This window comes from Anolis carolinensis, chromosome 2, assembly GCF_035594765.1.
Source record: "Anolis carolinensis isolate JA03-04 chromosome 2, rAnoCar3.1.pri, whole genome shotgun sequence".
Classification (NCBI taxonomy): Eukaryota; Metazoa; Chordata; class Lepidosauria; order Squamata; family Dactyloidae; genus Anolis; species Anolis carolinensis.
The window spans coordinates 97,750,705-97,771,875 of NC_085842.1; the positions used below are offsets into that span (position 1 = coordinate 97,750,705).

Genomic DNA, 21,171 nt, shown 5'->3' on the forward strand with positions numbered 1-21,171 from the left:
CCATATTTTGCACTGCAGGAAAGAAGAAAGAGAGGGGAAATATACAAGCAGACTTTTCTTAAGTCTGTATTTGCATAAGGTGAAAGCCAGAGAAAGAAACCACAAATGACATGCTCTAGCTAAAGGAAGTGGATGAAAAACTCTGTTCAAGGTGCTAATTGTAGTCCCTACATTGTAGGGAGAAGATTGGACCAACAGAGTGTTTTTCAGCTGATACCATGGTACCAAAGAATATGACTTGTAAACTAGAATTATATATTCAGTTCAGTCTGAGACACAAGCTCAATAGGTGGCCTTAAATGGAAAAATTTAAACTTCACTTTCACATCAAACTCTATGTATGCAGGGGACACATTCCTTATCTTGCTGTGCATTGATATCTTGCATTGAAAAAGAAGGTCTTCCACAATAATGATGCATTGAATGTTTGCTATTTTTATTAGGCAGTTTTCATACAGAGGCAGGGCAAGAAGCTGAAGGAGTTTTGGGGTTGATAAGAAGGAATGCATCTCTGCAGACTCATGAAGCAGCCTGAATGCACTAAAGGGCTACACCAGAGCTTTGCAGCCTCAGGCTAGGTCCGCTCTTTTTGGGAGCTTTCAGACCTAACCCTCATAGTGATGCAACTTCCTTGGCCCAAAATCTCTTTCTCTTCTTAATCACTATCAGAGGAGACATTACAGTTTTGAGAGATACCTATCCACAAACTGGTTGGGAGGACACTGGTTATTCTTCAGAGAGGAGGTAGGCTGTGCCTTATCCAGAAATACCCCGAAGGTTGGCTGCATGTATTTCTGAGGGATTTATTTTTATTTCGTTTCATTGATTTTATCTCTTCCCTTAAGAAGCAGTATAGCTTGGTTAATAGCAATGGTCCAGGAACAAAGACCAGTGTGCAAAATTAGAGGATTTACTTATATGGGGGATCCAAAACAGCTTATCTCACAGCAAACCTTTAATTTTTATGATGTCATAAATGTAGCCAAAAGTGAGTATGGTTTGCTTCATAATGCCACTGGCTAAAAGCTACTGAATACTTAAGTATATTAACTAAAGAAGAGGCCATAGTCCACCATGATTTTATTGCCATAATATACTCTTGGTGAAGCCAAAATATTTCATCTGAGACTGGTTATTCAGGTGGGTCAGTCATCTGAAAAAACAGTTTGTCTTAAAAATCTATTGATTTTGATCAGGCCCTTGTTGAGTTCTGTGAGAAATGGTATGAATCTGGATATAGGAACAGGCTCTCTCCCTCACCTGCATCGCGTTTCTCTACATCTATAAGGACTCTATCCGTACAACAGGTTCTGCTTCCTCATGTATCTTAGGATATCACTCTTCACAGTTGCGACGTTTGTCCTGTGGTACCACCTCATCACAGGCTTCCCATCGGTGCCAACCAAAAACTTCTCAAAATTCCACTTGATATCATGGATCTTCAAAGGTGACCAGAACAGTTTGTTGGGGTCACCAAAGTTTTCTATAACAGGAGGGCAGGAGTTCTAGCAAGAGAAAAAACAGTTTTTAATTTGAATAAAACTTAGAGAAATTAAAGGTCAATCAGGGAGTAACTCTTAAAAATGAAATGCTTTGATTTTCACCCTTGTTCCAGCAACACCAAGGAAATTCAACTGATTGAGAACAGGATCCATGAGAAACTGGACAGAAACTTCAAGCCAGTGATATTTAACATGACATGACATTTATTTGCCAGTGTCGTGCGCGCCGTCAGGCGCGCACGAAAAAGGCACCTTTACTAACTATCATTTGCAGTACATACAGGAAACAAAGCAACATAAACAAATACACAAAGAGGTGGTTTGTTGCAGTTTGCACATAAAGTGCGTGCATATTACTTAACTGTACAAAGATCCCACTTGGCCACCACGCTCACCAAGAGATGCAACAAAAGCAAAACATTCCCATCACATGCACCAGCTGTGGCATGTTCCACTTTTTCACACAAAAACTAGACAACTACATCTACTCCAAATGCAAACAGATGACTCTGATGGAGCAGAGGATCCAACAGCTCGAGCACCGTATTAAGACCCTTAAGGACATTCAGGCACTCGAGCTCTTCTTGGACACTGCACAACACGCTGCTGTAGATCAGCAGCCTGCATCACACCAACACCACCAAGACCATGATCAGGAACCTTATGGGGAGATCAACTCAAAGGTAGACAACCCTCAGGCTTGGAAGGAGGTCACCCATAGAAGGAGACGCAGGACCAGGCAGCCTCCGCAGAACTCCTCTGCTCAGCTGCATTTACACAACAGATTTGAAATTCTTACATCATTAACATACAATCAGGAAACACATCTTGTGGAGGACCACAGTTTCTTAGATACCACTCAGTGGACCACCCTGGATCAATGCGCAGGGGATAGCCCTGACGGGGACAGTGCATCACCACAGTCACACTTATGTAATCATGCAAATGCTCCATCCCCAATCATAGACCAGGAGCAACAGGAACATCCTTGGGAGAGTAATGGGCTCTCGGATGTATCTCAATGGATTGTCATTGATGAATGCACTGGGGATGTTGAGGAGGAGGACAACACTTTACACCTACATGATTCACTTCAACAGGAACACTCTTCAGGGGACATACACACTGTCTTGCACAAAAGGGACCCTGTCAATCCTCAAAGGAAACAGGTCTTGGTAGTAGGTGACTCCCTCCTTAGAGGAACGGAAGCCATCATTTCCAGACCGGATGGGATGGCTCGAGAAACATGCTGCCTCCCAGGGGCAAAAATACACCATATCACTCAGAGGCTCAGCAGGCTCCTAAAGCCCCATCACCCTCCCCACCTTCTGTTGATTCATGTAGGTACCAATGACACCGCTAGGCATACTTTTCAAAAGATCACAAATGATTTTCGAGCTCTGGGAACAAAGCTAAAACTGTATAATGTACATGTGATCTTTTCATCCCTCCTCCCTGTTGTAGGACACGGCTCTACAAGGGCCGGAAAAATAGTACAGGTCAATAACTGGCTCAGAAAATGGTGTCAAGAGGAGCATTTTGGCTTCCTTGACCATGGTCTACTCTTCCAAGAGGATGGACTACTGGCAAGCGATGGGGTGCATCTCACACAAGCAGGAAAACATCTTTTTGCACACAGACTCACAAACCTCATCAGGCGCACTTTAAACTAGATCCACTGGGGGAGGGGAACAACAGCCTGGCGAACACTATATTACCCACGACCACAGGGAACCGCCGAAAGGCTAAACGGAGGGCTGCACAAACACAGCAAGGACCAAGTACAGACAGCACAATAATCCCAAATAAACAGTTCGAGGGGAGGTCACAGGGGCTTACATGTCTTTACACTAATGCTCAGAGCATGGGAAATAAGCAAGACGAACTCCAACTCCTAGCACAGCACCACACATACGATGTCATAGGCATCACTGAAACCTGGTGGGATGACTCCCATCACTGGAATTTAACCATTGAGGGCTATAACCTCTTTCACAGAAATAGAACAAAGGGGAGAGGAGGGGGAGTAGCTTTATATGTCAAAAACAGTTACGTTGCAGAAGAAATGCAAGACTGTAATCCGGGAAACCAGCTTGAAAGCATCTGGATAAGAATCAAGGGAACCGGGACTCAAAAAGATCTTGTCGTGGGTGTCTACTACAGACCTCCGAGTCAGGATGAAGGACTTGATGAAGCCTTCTGTCAACAGCTGACCAAACAGGCACAAAGAAGAGATATAGTAGTCATGGGCGATTTCAATTATCCCGATATCTGCTGGAAAACAAACTCAGCCAAGAGTACAAAGTCCAACAAATTCCTCACTTGCCTTGCAGATAATTTTATGGTCCAGAAGGTAGAAGAGGCAACAAGGGGATCAGCAACTCTTGATCTAATCTTAACAAATGTGGAAGACCTGATCAATACAGTTGAAGTGGTTGGATCCTTAGGGGCAAGTGACCATGTGCTCCTGCAGTTTGCAATACAAAGGAATGCTGAAACTAAGACAAGTCAAACACGCATTCTGGACTTTAAGAGAGCTGACTTCCAAAAAATGAAGGAATTACTGAGCATTACTGAGCATTCCATGGACGCCGATATTAAAAAACAAGGGAGTTAAGGATGGATGGGAGTTTTTCAAAAGTGAAATACTCAAGGCGCAAATGCAAACAGTGCCAACAAAGAAGAAAAATAAGACAAGTGCAAAGAAGCCAGAATGGATGTCCAAAGAACTTCTAACTGAGCTAAAGCTCAAAAGTGACATGCACAAGAAGTGGAAAAGGGGAGAAATCACCAAAGAAGAATTCAAACGTATAGCCAACACCTGTAGGGAAAAGGTTCGCAAGGCTAAAGCGCAAAATGAGCTCAGGCTTGCCAGGGACATAAAAAACAACAAAAAAGGCTTTTTTGCTTACGTTGGTAGAAAAAGGAAGAAAAAGGAGGCGATAGGGCCATTGCAAGGAGAAGATGGGGTGATGGCGATAGGGGACAGGGAAAAGGCAGAACTACTTAATGCCTTCTTTGCCTCGGTCTTCTCAGAAAAAGAAAGCCATCTTCAACCTCAGCAACACGGAATGGACGAAGGATTGGGGGAAATCCAACCCCAAATAGGGAAACAAGTTGTCCAGGAACACTTGGCCTCTCTAAACGAATTCAAGTCCCCAGGGCCAGATCAGCTACACCCAAGAGTACTGAAGGAACTAGCGGAAGTTATTTCAGAACCACTGGCAATTATCTTCGAGAGTTCTTGGAGAACGGGAGAAGTCCCAGCAGATTGGAGGAGGGCGAATGTGGTCCCTATCTTCAAGAAGGGAAAAAAGAACGACCCAAACAATTACCGTCCGGTCAGCCTCACATCAATACCAGGCAAAATTCTGGAAAAGATCATTAAGGAAGTGGTCTGCGAACACTTAGAAACAAATGCGGTCATTGCTAATAGTCAACACGGATTTACCAAAAACAAGTCATGCCAGACTAATCTGATCTCTTTTTTCGATAGAGTTACGAGTTGGGTCGATACAGGGAATGCTGTGGATGTAGCGTACCTGGATTTCAGTAAGGCCTTCGACAAAGTCCCCCACGACCTTCTGGCAAACAAACTAGTAAAAGGTGGGCTAGACAAAACTACGGTTAGGTGGATCTGTAATTGGCTAAGCGAACGAACCCAAAGGGTGCTCACCAATGCGTCGTCTTCATCATGGAAAGAAGTGACAAGTGGAGTGCCGCAGGGCTCCGTCCTGGGCCCGGTTCTGTTCAACATCTTTATTAACGACTTAGACGAAGGGTTAGAAGGCACGATCATCAAGTTTGCAGACGACACAAAACTGGGAGGGATAGCTAACACTCCAGAAGACAGGAGCAGAATTCAAAACGATCTTGACAGACTAGAGAGATGGGCCAAAACTAACAAAATGAAGTTCAACAGGGACAAATGCAAGATACTTCACTTCGGCAGAAAAAATGGAAATCAAAGATACAGAATGGGGGACGCCTGGCTTGACAGCAGTGTGTGCGAAAAGGACCTTGGAGTCCTCGTGGACAACAAGTTAAACATGAGCCAACAATGTGATGCGGCTGCTAAAAAAGCCAATGGGATTCTGGCCTGCATCAATAGGGGAATAGCGTCTAGATCCAGGGAAGTCATGCTCCCCCTCTATTCTGCCTTGGTCAGACCACACCTGGAATACTGTGTCCAATTTTGGGCACCACAGTTGAAGGGAGATGTTGACAAGCTGGAAAGCGTCCAGAGGAGGGCGACTAAAATGATTAAGGGTCTGGAGAACAAGCCCTATGAGGAGCGGCTTAAAGAGCTGGGCATGTTTAGCCTGCAGAAGAGAAGGCTGAGAGGAGACATGATAGCCATGTACAAATATGTGAAGGGAAGTCATAGGGAGGAGGGAGCAAGCTTGTTTTCTGCTGCCCTGCAGACTAGGACACGGAACAATGGCTTCAAACTACAGGAAAGGAGATTCCACCTGAACATCAGGAAGAACTTCCTCACTGTGAGAGCTGTTCGACAGTGGAACTCTCTCCCCGGGGCCGTGGTGGAGGCTCCTTCCTTGGAGGCTTTTAAGCAGAGGCTGGATGGCCATCTGTCGGGGGTGCTTTGAATGCGATTTCCTGCTTCTTAGCAGGGGGTTGGACTAGATGGCCCATGTGGTCTCTTCCAACTCTACTATTCTATGATTCTATGATTCTATGATTACATGTCAGTGACTTTCAAGCCTACCATAAGCAAACAAATTGTTGTATCCAAATGTGTATCATGATTGTTCTGTCCCCACAATATCTTAACTACTTGGAAGGTGAACTGGCTGTGCAGAGAACAGATTGGACAAGAATTAACTGACAAGAATTTTAGACTCTCTCTTTTCCTGAGTCTCACTACAAAGTTTTTATGAAGAGAATCTTTATTTCTTCTGTTGTCTCTTTCTTTTGTGATGGTCAACTGTCTCTAAGATGGTCTCAATATTTAACTTTCGAGCCTTCCTCTCTCTTCACCTTCCAGGCACCAAAAAGGCTGACTCCTCCAAGAACTTGAGGGGATTCTTAAAGGGGCAGGGCGATGGAGGCTTCAAAGAGAAAGAAGCTATCTAGACTGACCCCCCCCCCAAAAAAAAACTATACACAAAATGCTAATTTCCTCTAATTAAAAAGGACAGAAACAGGAGTAGACAATGAGAGTTTTTGCAGAGGCACGATAGTGGTCTTCTGTATTCATGTACTAATCCCCGATGGGAAGACTATTTGGGAATTTTCCCCAACTTTCCAAAGCAACCCAGGAAGAACACTGATAAAAATTGCCTTACCGTCTCTCATACATTGAGTCACTGGAAATATCTCACAGGCAGAATTCTGGTCAGAATTTGAGGTGCAAACTATTATTCATCTTCCTAGTTTTTTTGTTTCATAAAACAGGAGAGAGGTTACAAAATCAGAGTAACCACTAATACAAACCTTCAAAAAGGTGTAAACTCTCTGTTCTGTCTCCCCATTCACATCTCCTTTCTGAAAGAGCTGGAAATTTGGAGTGAAACCACCTCCTGGTCTGACATATCTGGAAGAGAAGGAGAAAGTTGTTCTCACAGAGAAGTTGAAACCACTTTGCTTTGTTGAACATACCAACACATTCAATAAGGTTGTTGTCTGTTTTTCCTCACAACCCCTGAAGATGCCTGCAATAAATGTGGGCAAAACGTCAGGAGAGAATACTTCTGGAACATGGCCATACAGCCTGAAAAAACACACAACAACTCTGTGATTCTGGCCATGAAAGCCTTCGACAACACATTCAACAATTTTGCTGTATGCTGTCCCTTCATTTTTATATACAACTGTAGATAAGATTCCTCAAATTATCAAGAGGTCCATGGACCTACCCACTTTTTTGCCAGAGGGAGGGGAAGGATATATTGGCAAGATGTGCATGCAGTGCCAGTTTAGTTAACATTTATGTGCCCCATTTTCTCCAATGAACTAAAAGTGGCTTGTTGCTTATATAGCTTCCTTGCTTTATCTTTTCAATAACCCCATGAGTTAGCTCAGGGCAAGATACAAACTACTACACCACCTTTACTTTCTATTTCAGCTTTTTAAACATTTCATCTTTTTGTTTCCTCCTTGTTCCAGAGGGGACTGGGAGAGAATGGCTGAGCTATAAAAGATGGAGTTGTTGATCCAGTACAGTGGCACTTAGAAGCCTGGCACCAGATGGACTGCCTTGTAGATCTTCAGAGTTTTTGAAAAGATTTGAAGAAGACTGCTGAGATTCTTCATCAAAGAGATAGGAGTTTAACTTTACATCCAGGAATTAAATGACCATTATGCATTAGTAAAATCTAATGATGCATAATGTGCATATAGATGTGAAATGAATGATTCAGAGTATAATGAATATGTATGCAACAACAGTACACTTGCAATGAAACCACTTGGGCAACTCTGTTTCTATAACTCTCAACTGAAAGCTTACACATTGGATAAAAATATCCAGTGGCTTCTTTAGGTGAACTTACATATATTCCATGCAACAATTCCCAGCACTGACCACACTAGCAACAGAAATCTGGAAGGTGTGAAAAGGAAAACAACTTTTGCCAGCTCTATTTTGTGCTGTGAAGAACTGAAATGACCTTTTCATGCCATGTGGCACAGCCGGCTATTTGATTTCTGGGCGTGCTCACCTCAGGCCTGGAAGGATTTCTGAGTTCTCTCCAGGTTCTTGCTTTCCAAATTGATTGCAGGGGAAGCCAAGAACAACTAATCCATAACGTCCCAGTTCCGTTTGTAGTGCATTCAGTTCTGTAAGGCAGACAGACAGATCTCAGCAACTTTCTCAAAAAAAAAAAAAAAAAGATGAAGTCAGCCTAAAAATGGCAAGAACCAATACTAAAATATTTGGGGCAAACTTATTGAAAAAGATCCTTCCATAAGACCAGGTTTGTTAATGTTCCTAACAATGGGGATGGAGGACTGATACTCTTTTGGAACGTATTCGTACTTCAGCATAGCATCTAGAGTACCCATGAATTGCAGTATGATGGGTTGAAAGGTGTTGTACTTTGCCTCATACTTTTCCAAGAACACCCTGGATAAAAGAAATGGTTAACAATGCAGAATGAGGATTTTAAACCTATGTGATGCTACATCTCATTCCAGGGCTATAACAAACAGCAGTATAAAATGGGGGGGGGGGGGAGACATGTTTGAGCAATTCTCTTCCTTCTAGAAAATTGCAGGCAGTTCCTATTGTCTTAAGAGTTCAGAGTGATGTTTCCTATAATTTCAAATTGGAAGTTGACTACTTTTCACTGCAGAAATGAACCAGAAAAGCCGTTTTCTTTGGAACTCTTACCAAGGTACTGCATTGTAAGCCCTCAGTAAGTGGCTACATTTACAAAGAGAAGCAGCTTCCCTGCATACTTCTGGAAGGGGATGTATTCATCACCATGGATGGAGAGAGCCCCGTAGTTATACACTGTCCCTGGTATTGAGTCATAGCAGTCCACCTGGAAGACATCAAAACACATGTCGCCTGAAGGAGAGGGAATATACAAGGGACAAATATATATATACAAACTTTGAAATGAGGGACTCAGCTTTCCACATGTGCTCCCTCCCACATATACCATGAGAAGTTACTTATTTCATAGTGACATTTATGTTTCACTTTCCAACAGAAAGCAATCTTGCAACAGAAAGTGAATGCAGTTCCCTCAGCTCTCAATAAAGTGTTTCCAATACTCTGGGGCTGAACAGGGATGTCCCAAAGCATTCTGCTATCTGAATTAGGGTGGCAAAATTCACTGCCTCTATTTACCCAAGTCAAAGCTCAAAACCAGACAAAGTATTTTAGCACCCAATTTATTTATTTATTTATTTACAGTATTTATATTCCGCCCTTCTCACCCCGAAGGGGACTCAGGGCGGATTACAATGAACACATATATGGCAAACATTCAATGCCAACAGACAAACAACATTCAGTTTTAGACAGACACAGAGGCATTTTTTAACATCTTTCCAGCTTCACGATTCCGGCCACAGGGGGAGCTGTTGCTTCACCGTCCATTGGTGGCTGTTCTTCCTCATTCTTTTCCTCGTGAGCAGTTTTATGGTGTTGTAGATTAGTTAAATTAGCCTCCCGCATAAAGCGTACCTAAATTTTCCCTACTTGACAGATGCAACTGTCTTTCGGGGCTGCTAGGTCAACAGCAAGCCGGGGCTATTTTATTTTTATTTTTTATGGTCGGAGGCTTAACCCGACCCGGGCTTCGAACTCATGACCTCTCGGTCAGTAGTGATTTATAGCAGCTGGTTACTAGCCAGCTGCGCCACAGCCCGGCCCCAATGCAATAAAAAATCCAGCAAATACCTTTCCCTTTCATGGCAATCAAAATACAGGCAGTCCCCAAGTTACAAAACGATAGGTCCTTTAGGTTTGTTCTTAAGTTGAAATTGCATGTAAGTTGAAACAGGTATGTTTTTAAAGTTTAATTCCAGCCACATACACACACACACAAACTTTGGATAGCATAGGGATTAACACCCTTGTCATGTTTGTTTTGCTGCCTGTGCTTCTGTTTAGAAGATTTCATCTCACTTTCTGTTCCTGTGGTAATTGGATTTTGAAAATGTTGGCTTCTTGTGGAAACAAGGATTGGTGATAGAGCTTCAGTGGAGGCACCTTTTTCCCATGATAACTCTTTCTAGCCATGAATTTCCCTTCCTAGGGGTAGATTTCTCTCACTTCCTGTTGTCTCACCCTGTTCTTGACTATGAGTTGTTTGTAAGTTGGATGTTTGTAACTTAGGGACTTCTGTACAATCATCAAATAAAAACAAATCAAATCGAAACAAATTAACTCATATTTTGTTTCTTTTTTATGATGCATAAACTCTTAAGCCTGTACTAAATGGCTGCCTGATAAGCCCCAATGTCTCTTTGCTAGATTTAATAAGCTTTGAAGAACATTGGCCAAGAATACCAGAACTTGGTTGGATTTCATCAGCACCTTGCACTTGTCTTCTAGCTTTGAGTAAAAAAGAAAGAAAGAAATAACACTCGTGCTGTAATGGCATTGACTGTTCTATGGGTTTCATGAGCATTTCACCATCTCTACAATATTGCAAACTGGAGGAACTCAACCTTCAGTTGCATCTCTAGGGCAGTGGTTTTGAATGTGAAAGCTCTCCTCCTCACAGAAAAGTTCTACATCACAAGCAGAGGCGGTCCAACCATAAGGCGAAATAGGCATTTGCCTGTGGCGCCATCGTCCCGGGGGCACCATCGTCCTGGGAGGAGGGCACCACTCTCCACCTCCTTCTCTTTCGGGCCTTCCGGCCAGCGCAGACCCACCTTCGCACCACGCAAGCCCACCTTTGGGGCCTTCAGAGATTGTGAGGTCTGTGGGAACTTGGAAGCTAGGTATGTGGGGTTTATATATCTGTAGAAGGTCCAGGGTGGGAGAAAGAACTTTTCTTTGAAGCAGGTGTGAATGTTGTACTTAATCACCTTGATTAGCATTTAATGGCTCTGTGGCTTCAAGGCCTGGCTTCTTCTTGCCTGGGAGAATCTTTTTTTGGGAGGAGTTAGCTGTCCCTGATTGTTTACTGTCTGGATTTCTTCTGTTTTCAGAGTGTTGTTCTTTATTTATTGTCCTGATTTTAGAGGTTTTTTTTTTAATACTGAGGGCTATCTGGGTTATCTAAGTCCACACTGCCCTATATCCCTGTTCAATGTTTAGTGCTAAATTTGCAAATATAGTAATCCCTACATAACATTACCATGTATTGAACTGCTTTTTCTATTGATTTGTTGTAAAACATGATGTTTTGGTGCTTAATTTTTAAAATCATAATGTAATTTGATGTTTTATAGGCTTTTCCTTTATACTTCCTTATTATCCAACATTTTCGCTTATCCAACGCTTTTATTTTTCAGTGATTGGTTTGGGGGGGGGGGGCGCCAAAGTTCTGTTCGCCTACACTTGAAAAATACCTAGGGCCGGCTCTGATCACAAGTTGCAATTATGCAGCTTTCTGGAAGTTGCTCCACTGCAATGTCCAACAGCCCTAGCCAGCATAGCCAATGATAAACCAGCACAACCAATGGCAATTCCCAGCTGTTCTTGCTAGAATAACTGGGAATTGAAGTCCAACAACATTTTGAGGAGTGCATAATTCTGCCTCTCAAACCGTGTTCATCAAAGGCATAGCTAGCACACAGCATGGCCTAAAGACCAGTTGTCAGCAGGTACTATTGAATCCTTGTGTTAGAAGGAGCAGAAGCTTAGGGTTAGGCAAACCTTTGTGTGTACTTATGAGGGGTCAGTGTGTTGTAAATGTTAAATAAATATGTTGATTGTGTACCAACTCATTGCCAACAATATGTGCTTAGTCATGGGTGGCAGGGAAAAAAGTACCAATAGCTTATGGATAGAGCACGCATTTGCTGACAAGCAGAGTACTGCAGTAGGTTGAGTGTAGTGTGGCTTGCCTTAAAGGTAAAGGTTTTCCCCTGACGTTAAGTCCAGTCATGTCTGACTCTGGGGATTGGTGCTCATCTCCATTTCTAAGCCAAAGAGCCGGCGTTGTCTGTAGACAACATGACACCTCCAAGGTCATGTGCCCAGCATGACTGCATGGAGCGCCGTTACCTTCCCGCCGGAGTGGTACCTATTGATCTACTCACATTGGCATGTTTTCGAACTGCTAGGTTGGCAGAAGCTGGAGCTAACAGCGGGCGCTCACGCCGCTCCTGGGGTTTGAACCTGGGACCTTTCGGTCTGCAAGTTCAGCAGCTCAGTGCTTTAACACACTTCACCACCTATGGGTCACCATAAGTCAGTAATAACTTAAATGAACACAACAGTGCCATGCAGCAAAGGATCCAAGGTTCAATGCATGGCACTGAGATAGGGCTGGAACTTTGGAGAGCTGCTCACTGGAACGAAGATTAAGCAAACGATAGATTAGGACAATTGCTTCTAGAAATAAAACAAAAGTCCTTACTGTAATTCTGCAAGGGCTTTTGTTCCCCTTAACAATCTAAATTGAGCTGTTGGGATTAAGAATGTTCAGGGGAAGAACCAGGAATTGGCTTTGTTTTGTTTCATGGTGAAAGGATTAAGAGTTCTTTTTCAGTCACAGAAATGCTTTTTAAGCATCTGATCCATGTTCTTACAGGCACTTAGTTTCTTGATTCTACTAGGTATCTGTCTACTTCTCCTGAGCAACACCAGGTGTGGGCTCTTGAAATTCTAAAACAATGCTGGGGCACTGGTGGCCTAACAGAAGTTGGACAATAACTTTCACAATCACTCACTCTTGACCGGGCTGGCTGAAGGTGATGGGAACTTCAGTTCACTCACATCTGAAGGGCCACAAGACCCACAGTGCTATGCTAGAAAACTTAATTATAGCTGTCCCAATGTAGATAATATTGACCAGGGATTTTGCTACTCTGGGTACTTCCAGACAGAACCCCCTCCCCAAAAATACAGGCTTTCCCAGTGGGTGACTATTGGGGTGTCACCCAGCCACCCCAAAAAGGCCTTAAAAGAAGAAATAAGTTACTCAACCACCATTAAGGTACTCCTGGAGTCCTCCTGGTGCATCATTTCTACATGGCAAGAGAACTCCAGGAGTACTGTCATTGTGGCTGGGTAAGGGATTTTGAGGAAGGGGGTTGGCGGAGTGCCCTCTCAGTTTTCTGGGCTCATGGAGTCCAAAAAACTGAGAGTGCTGTGTGGATTGGGCCCAGGGATCATGTGATGTGGTCTCCAGGCCCTCAGTGTTTAGTTTCAGCATAAAGTGACTTACTGTTTTATATGTATAACCAGGCCTGTAGCGAGGGGGCGGTTTTAGGGATTCAACCCCCCCCCCCCGAAATTTTTCAGGTTATCAAAAAAACCTGGTTTACTCATGAATTTTAACTGGTTAACCAAATCCCCATGCTAAGTCTATGAGACACAAAACATTAAAAGTCCCTCCAGGCACTATCTCAAGCAGATATTGACAGGTTTGTAGTGGGGAGGGGTGTTTGCAAGGGGTTAACCCCCCCCGAAAAAATTTTCTGGCTACGGCCCTGTGTATAACAGTTTCCATTTAGCTTCAATTCCCCCTCCCCTTCCAATTAACTAGCTCTTTGCAGTCACCTAGAAACACAGTTTCTGACTCGAACGTTTAATCATTTACTGTGCCTCACTCCCACAGTGAACTACTAGTTCAACCTTATTTGCGTCAGTAGCAAATGCTGGCTCTCAATCTAAACACTACCAACCTCTTTCTTCATTTATTGCATGAACAGTTTGTGAAAGAGATATTCCTGTCCCATCCACGCTCACACCTCCACCTCGGTCCCCTCGCTTTACCTTTGACATTACTTTTTACTGGTAGATGTTTAATTAGGAAGATAAATAAAAGCATGCTTATGTATCATTCAGGCTTTTGGAGTTTAGCAGCAACCTAAAAAGGGAAAATGTCATCCCAAACAAGAAACACATCTCTAAAAGATCATCTTTATGACAATCAGCAACATCACAGGTGTCTTTAGTTCAGACCCACATGTTGGGTTGCAGCTCAGAGCAGAATTTGGCAAAAGCTCCACAAGGCTGCCTTTTTGATCCCCACAACCTCTGCACCACCTGTAAAAATACAGACTAGCCAAAAAGGTATTTTCTATGCCCAGATTTCTTCAGAAACAGCTGCTTTACACTGAAATAAGGTATTAGTCCAACTCAGCCCAAATTAAAAAACAAACTATATTTTAAAAATCAAGCAACAGACACAGGTGTTGTTTCCATTAATTACAACATTTTCCTTTATTTGTGGATTACAATGCCAAAGAGAGGGGGGAAATTAATTCTAAGTATATGTCACTATTTGTAAAGGATTCCACCCAAAGCAGTTCATGCACACACACTCACAAAGATGCAGAACTATTCCAAAGTAACAACAGAAGAGAACAAAAAAGCATCAAATATTTTCTCAAAAAGAGTTCAGAACATTGCAGTGTGAGTAGTAGTAGTTCTAAGTTTGATGAAGCATTCTCAAAGGGCATTTTCTGGTTTTCTAAGGTAGGTTTCAAAGTGTGATATAGAGAAATAACACTCTGGTATTGTTTACGATGTCAGGATTTATCCATTTGGTTGCCTATTTTAAATTCCTCCATAAGTATCAATTATTTTTGCAAATGGGCTACTGGGCCTCCCGGTAGTATTTAATATCAAAATACTTGACTGGTTCTCAAAACTAGAAGTTGCTTTCTCATAGCCAGTTCATCACACCTCCTTTCTGGTTCCTAGACAGGATCACACTACATCCCAATAACTCCCTCCACTTTGGCTTTAGGCACCATCTTCCCTCCTGTCTGACCTCTTCACATGGCCCTTTCAGGCCGTGCCCTTTGCAGGCAAACACCAGCAAAAGGAAAGGTGAGCGGGATGCCTCGTGGCACCACGTGCACCCTCCCTCCTTTCCCCATCATACGGTGGGGATGGGACAGAATGCATTGGCACCCTATCCCCATCAGATGGGAGAAAGAGCAGCAACGCATGGCAACACGTGTTGCCCTGCCGCCCTTTTCCCCATCATATGGGGAAAGGGGGAGGACAGTGGTGGAGGAGGAAGCGCCTTTGGGGGGAATGTGGGCAGAGCCTGCCGAGCATTGTTTGATGACACTTGGTAGTTCCCATCCAAACCCAGTCAAAAGCAGCAAAACGGGGCTGTTTTAGCCTGTGAGAAGAGGTAGCAAACTCTTCACCATGCCTCAAAGTTTTGCATTTCTATTGCTGTTCACATATACAACCTGCTCATTCATAACTAAGCACTTCACTTCATGCAGGCAGACCTCTTTCTCCCAACAAGATCCTTTTGTATCTCACTTTCTGGTTACTTATAAAATGATCCAGTTTCCCTATCTTCCTCAGATGTGGGGCGTTTCATGGGTAGAAAATGCGCCTCCCACCCTCAAATCTGTCAAAGTTGCCCATCCATGGAAGCAGCTTCCTGATCTTCCAGTTTTCTGGAATGTTCCCCAAACCAACTTATTCATAGTTCTAATTGTGAACCAGAAAGGTCTGATTCTTTGACATCTTGATCGGCAGATTTGTGGAAGTCAAACTATTAGCAGGGGTAAGGAGAAATATTATGTTGTCTATAAATATTTGTAGCTGAATAAGAGTGGTTATTCAATATTACATAGAGGCAGGCAGGGCCTGCAATCTGTCTAAAAGATTAGTTGCTGCTTCTGGAAGCTTTTTAGGGAGAGAATTTCTCCCTTTGGTTTTTGAAAAGGTAAACCAGGGGAGTAGAGGAGTCAGGTGACACAAAGCAGCCTCCTGGGCAGCATATGGACCCAGGGTGAATCCTCACACACACACACACACACCAACACACATAAATGAAGTCATTTGGCACTATCATGTGAAAACATGACCAGGGATGTATTTATTGCAGTTAGAGAAAGGCGCTGGGATCATGGGTGATTGCTTTGGTTTACCTAAGATTTTGATTCTCAGAACTCTTAAAACAGTGGTTCTCAACCTGTGGGTCCCCAGGTGTTTTGGCCCACAACTCCCAGAAATCCTAACCAGTTCACCAGCTGTTAGGATTTCTGGGAGTTGAGGGCCAAAACATCTGGGGATCCACAGGTTGAGAACCATTGTCTTAAAAGGTCAGGCTTACATCCCACTAGTTCTTTGCAGATGATCTAATTATATAAATTGCAATGCATCAGCACAGCAACTTTAACATGGTGTTTCTTAAATGTTACCTGTTCAGGTGGTCAAGAATTTAATATTTTTCTTTATATATGCTGCATCTACACTATAGGAACTAATGCTGTTTGACATCACTAATGGCCATAGCACGTTATGGAATCCTGGAATTTTTAGTTTGGTGAGGCATCAGCACTCTTTGACAGAGAAGGCTAAAGGCTTTGTAAATCTACAACTCTCATATTCCATATAATTGGGCCATGGCAGTTACAGTGTTATGTCTTCAATATTTTGCTTGATGCTAGTTGCCTCAAGTGCCTTTTCCTATCCTGCAATTGTAAGTTTCTTTATCATTGTCCTTTTTTGGAACTATTTCCAGATGTTTCCCTTCTTGAGTTTTAGAATTTATTGGGTTTTTAGTACTGAATGGAGAGCCACAATAATGCTATAGGTGTCTTTCTTGTATGTAGCCGTGTATTTTGCTGTGGGGAACCTGATAACTGCACCCACTTTAGGATGAAGCATTCAGCAGCACAAAACTACAGGAAAACTACAATCGATTGTTCAGCTCAGAAGGTGGCTCTCATTGGAGTATGGCAATATTTCAACTAGGAAGGAGTCAAATTGGTCAGCTCTCTTTTCGCCCTCAGGCTGGAATCAAAAAAGTAACCTGTAAGTCTGATTGACACAGCAATATTATAAGAACGTTTATGCTGAGTTTCTCTAAACAATGGAAGGGTGGGAAGCACTATTTTAGTCATTAAATCAAGATGGCATGCTTAAAGAGGAAGTATTACACAGGCAATCCTTCCTGGTTCAGGTTGTTCCAGAAGGTTCATACTGACCACGTACACTACAAGCTGTACTATTCTTTCTTGAAATGTAGCACGTTGTGCTCTATATCACAGCTTCTTAAACTATGAGCCATGACCCCCTTGGCTCAATGTTGTGATCCTGAAAAAATCAGCAAGAGCAAAAGGTATCTGAACATTGCCTAATGGCTGTTTTGGGCATTCACATGAATCGAGTGTGTCGTATCTGCAGAAGTTGCTTTCACTGTATTCCACAAAAAAGGAACACCAGCCAATTCAGCAGTCTTTGCAAATGCTGATTTGTTAGCAATAAATGTTTGATTTTCATATCAACTTGACATACTCATACACTTGGGCTTCATGTAAAAATTTCTGAGGCAGAAAAGGGTAGTGAGTGGGGAAAATTTAAGAAGCCCTGTTCTACATCCCTACCTCTAATAACAAGCTGTGTTGTTAACCAGCCACAAACCACAATACAGATCTATCATTTGTTACAATTGTACAAACTCTGCCTTATTCTTTGCTTGTTTCCATAGCTGCCTACCATGAAGCAAGAGGTGGCAAAGACCAAGCTTGGGAATATGACTTACTAAGGAGTAAAAGGAGCAGGAGGAAAACAGAAATAAACCAGATAAGACATGTGTTACCAAGTTCTGTTTCAGCAGCATGATCCTAAGTAGGCTTGTTGTTTTTTTTCTTAAGACCTATTTTCTAGAAAACTTTGAAGTCATTCTTTTATTACTAAGCAACTTCATAATCTTGGCCAGACATCCGTTACTGCATATGTGCTGTTTTTCTGGGAAAAATAGACCAGTGGCTAAACATTGGCACATCTCTTGTTTTCCTACCTTGGGTATAGTAACATATCTGTTTCCGAGGCAATCCGGTGTTCCTGTTGATCCCTTAAGAAAACAATGATTTTGTGCCAGAAAAAGGGTTATATAAACCAGCAACCAAATGGCAATTGAGTTCTTCCTTTTGTGGTCCCATGTGGTTTTCTCAACCAAGTAAAGATGTCAGATGTTTTTCTGTCATCACAGTCAAACAAGCTGTTTGCCAGATCAAGACGGATAGCCTGCTAGAATAAACATGCCAATATTTGGCCTCATCTTGTCCTTTGGACTGACAATACCTCTACACAGAAGAGAGTCAAATCGGTTGCAATCTTGTCTTTTAGTTCTCTTTTCCCCATCTGGGATTGAGCTTCTGTGCTATAGGGCAGAGAGGCCACTTGGCCTGGAGTACTAGTATTCTAGAGTTTTCTTCTACATACATCCCCATCTGCTAGACACAGAGTACTATGAGGTGCAAGAAGTGGTTGATGACAATGGGAAAGCGAATCTGCTCTGAATTTTAGTCTGAAAATTTTGGGAGGCATTGGGAGGTGCTTAATGTATTTTGGACCCTTTAAAGGATAGTTCCTTTAAAGTTCAGACTAAAATCCAGACCAGGAAGAGAGAGAGAGATCGTATTTGGAGAGAACCCTTTACAATTTTTTTTTAAAAAATATCTCTTTTTAATATGCACTAGCCATCTCATTTGCCTGCAAATGATCCTTGTTTTACATAAGAGACTCAACTTACTGTATTATTTCATGTTTTATGTAAAATGACTTTCAATCTATAACCAGGGTTTACCCACAAGTACAGAAGGGGCAGAGATACATGATAAATTCTCAGTCCTTGAGAAATTAATAATCTTAGGAAATGTGCCCATGTCCCTGTTTCTGGTCAATAAATTCTTCAGGGGACACAAATGGTTTCCTGTCAGGAAAGTAAAGGACCAAACTGACAGCTAAAATGTCAGGAATGAGCAGGTCATGGGGCAGCGTGATAAACAAACGTTCTCCATTCCTTTCTGTGGTTGATAAGAAGCAGGTAGCTACTGTATTTTGCAAGAAAATTCCCCTTGGTCTTTTTGCATGACACATGCAACCATGACAATACAGCTTCAGATAAGGAATTTCATGTGGGATGGGGGGATGATGATCTTAAGCATGTATAATAATCTGATATTAGGCAATGCATGTAGAATTTGTTGCTGTGAGGGTGGTGAGGGAGAGGTCTCATCCCCTCTCAGACAGATTAGCTTGACAGCTACTTGCTACAGATTCCTAAAGGCACCTGGATTGCACTATTCAGTATCTGAGCACTGTGTCAGAAATAGTACAAACTACTAGGTATCTGTTGCTCATCCTGACAGATCTCTGTTATCAAATGCTGCATGGTACAAATCCAGAGTAGAAAAGCTTTCGCATTATAGAATACCCTCCTAAGGCACCATCTGGGTGGGCACGCACATCCCCATCCTTTAACGGTCCTGTGGTTTCTTACCTTCTGTCGTTCCTGTGCCGAATTTGGCTGAATCAAGCCAGCCAAAAGCAAGGGGAAAATCCATGGTCCTTTAAGTCTGCCCCTCATAGTGGTGACTGCAGGAGGGACCAAGGTGCATGCACCCTCTCCTTGCCCCACAGAGAGCTGTGTTGCTATATTCAGTCTCTCCCCCTTTGCCTCTTCCTTCACTCTGCACAGGCTACAACCTTCCCACAGAACAGCAGATAAATAAAAGCACAGAAGCCAAGCAACTCTAGCCAATTGTGAAGCAGCAAGGGATTGAAGGCTGATCCTGTCGATGTTAACCATGTGAGTTCTGTCTCAAGCATTGAGCACAGATGTGCTACCTTGAAGCTGTGTGTGTGTGTGTGTGTGTGTGTGTGTGTGTGTGTGTGTGTGTGTGTGAGAGAGAGAGAGAGAGAGAGAGAGAGAGAGAGAGAGAGAGAGAGAGAGAGAGAGAGAGCTCCTTAAAAATCTTTCTCAGAGATAAACCTGAGAGCAGGAATTTGGACTGGAAGATCTGGAATTATAAGATGTACCCAGCTGTCATATATACTGTATCAAAATATGATTCTGGCATGCCCGCACAACTAGCAAGTCATATTCCTAAGCTTGATCTCTGAATTCATATATTCACTTGCCTGGGACTAAATTCTTACTGTGTGGACAATTATAGGACTGTATAGCTCTCTTAAAAGGCATGCTAAATTCAATTATCTTGCATACAGTTGGATTTAGTGTGCCTGTTCATTAGTGGGAGAAGAGGGGCTGGATCAGACCTTAGAAATTATACAGAAGCCTTAATTTTCATACACTTTCTTAGATTTTTCAAATAAATCTTAAAATCTGTGCACCTGTTTTTTTTTCAACCCAAAGGGCCAAAGGACAGACTGTTCTAAGTGATCTCATGCATGCCTTACGTTCTAAAATATTGTATGCATTTGACAGAGTATGCTATAGCTCATGGAAATTTATAACATATTGCATATGTGAGACATTAAGCTGTTACAGGACATTGTTTAGAACAATACCCATGAGTAGGATCAAACTAACCAGAAGAGATACTAGGATTTAGCTTGTTATGAACAATTAATTACTGCAACTATATACTAATTCAATATACTACTCCTTCTATTCCATTACATTTCAATCCAAGGAAACTGTTTTGATTCTAATCTGGTACCTGAATAAGTAATGGATGAAAGCAAACTGAAAGTTCATCCAGACAAGAGAAATATATTCCTGGTCAAAGCAAGTCAGAAATGAGGAATTCACTTTGTGCTGGATGGGGTTGCACCCCCTCCTAAATATATAGTCTGCAGCTTGCATGTTTAGAGCATGGAAGGTCAGGTCTCAGCAGTGGCCAGGAGAATATTTATGCAGTTAAGCCTTGTGTGCTAGCTGTGCCCTTTTCTGGTGACTCTGGACCTGGCCACGATGACATACACCTTAATTATATTTTGTTTGCATTACTAAAACATGCTCTGCTTGGGGCTGCCTTTGAAAAGTACAGTAGAGTCTCGCTTATCCAACATTCTGGATTATCCAACATTCTGGATTACTCAATGCAGTTTGCCTTTTAGTAGTCAGTGTTTTTGTAGTCAATATTTTCAATGCATTGCAATGTTTTGGTGCTAAATTAGTAAATACAATAATTGCTATATAATGTTACTGTGTATTGAACTGCTTTTTCTGTTGATTTGTTGTAAAACATAATGTGTTGGTGCTTAATTTTTAAATCATAATGTAAATCAATGTTTAATAGGCTTTTTCTTAATCCCTCCTTATTATACAACATTTTCGCTTGA

At 42.3% G+C, this 21,171-nt stretch overlaps 1 protein-coding gene across 1 annotated transcript; it reads right to left on the reverse strand.

Moving 5' to 3' along the window:
- Positions 1-415: 415 nt before the first annotated feature.
- gpx3 (glutathione peroxidase 3) lies at positions 416-19,586 on the reverse strand. Its single transcript, XM_003217445.4, has 5 exons — positions 19,364-19,586; positions 8,854-9,007; positions 8,183-8,300; positions 6,957-7,056; positions 416-1,505 (listed from the first exon to the last, which is right to left on the reverse strand). The coding sequence occupies exons 1-5, from the start codon at positions 19,448-19,450 to the stop codon at positions 1,293-1,295; spliced, it is 672 nt and encodes a 223-aa protein (XP_003217493.3). The 5' UTR covers positions 19,451-19,586; the 3' UTR covers positions 416-1,292.
- Positions 19,587-21,171: the final 1,585 nt, after the last annotated feature.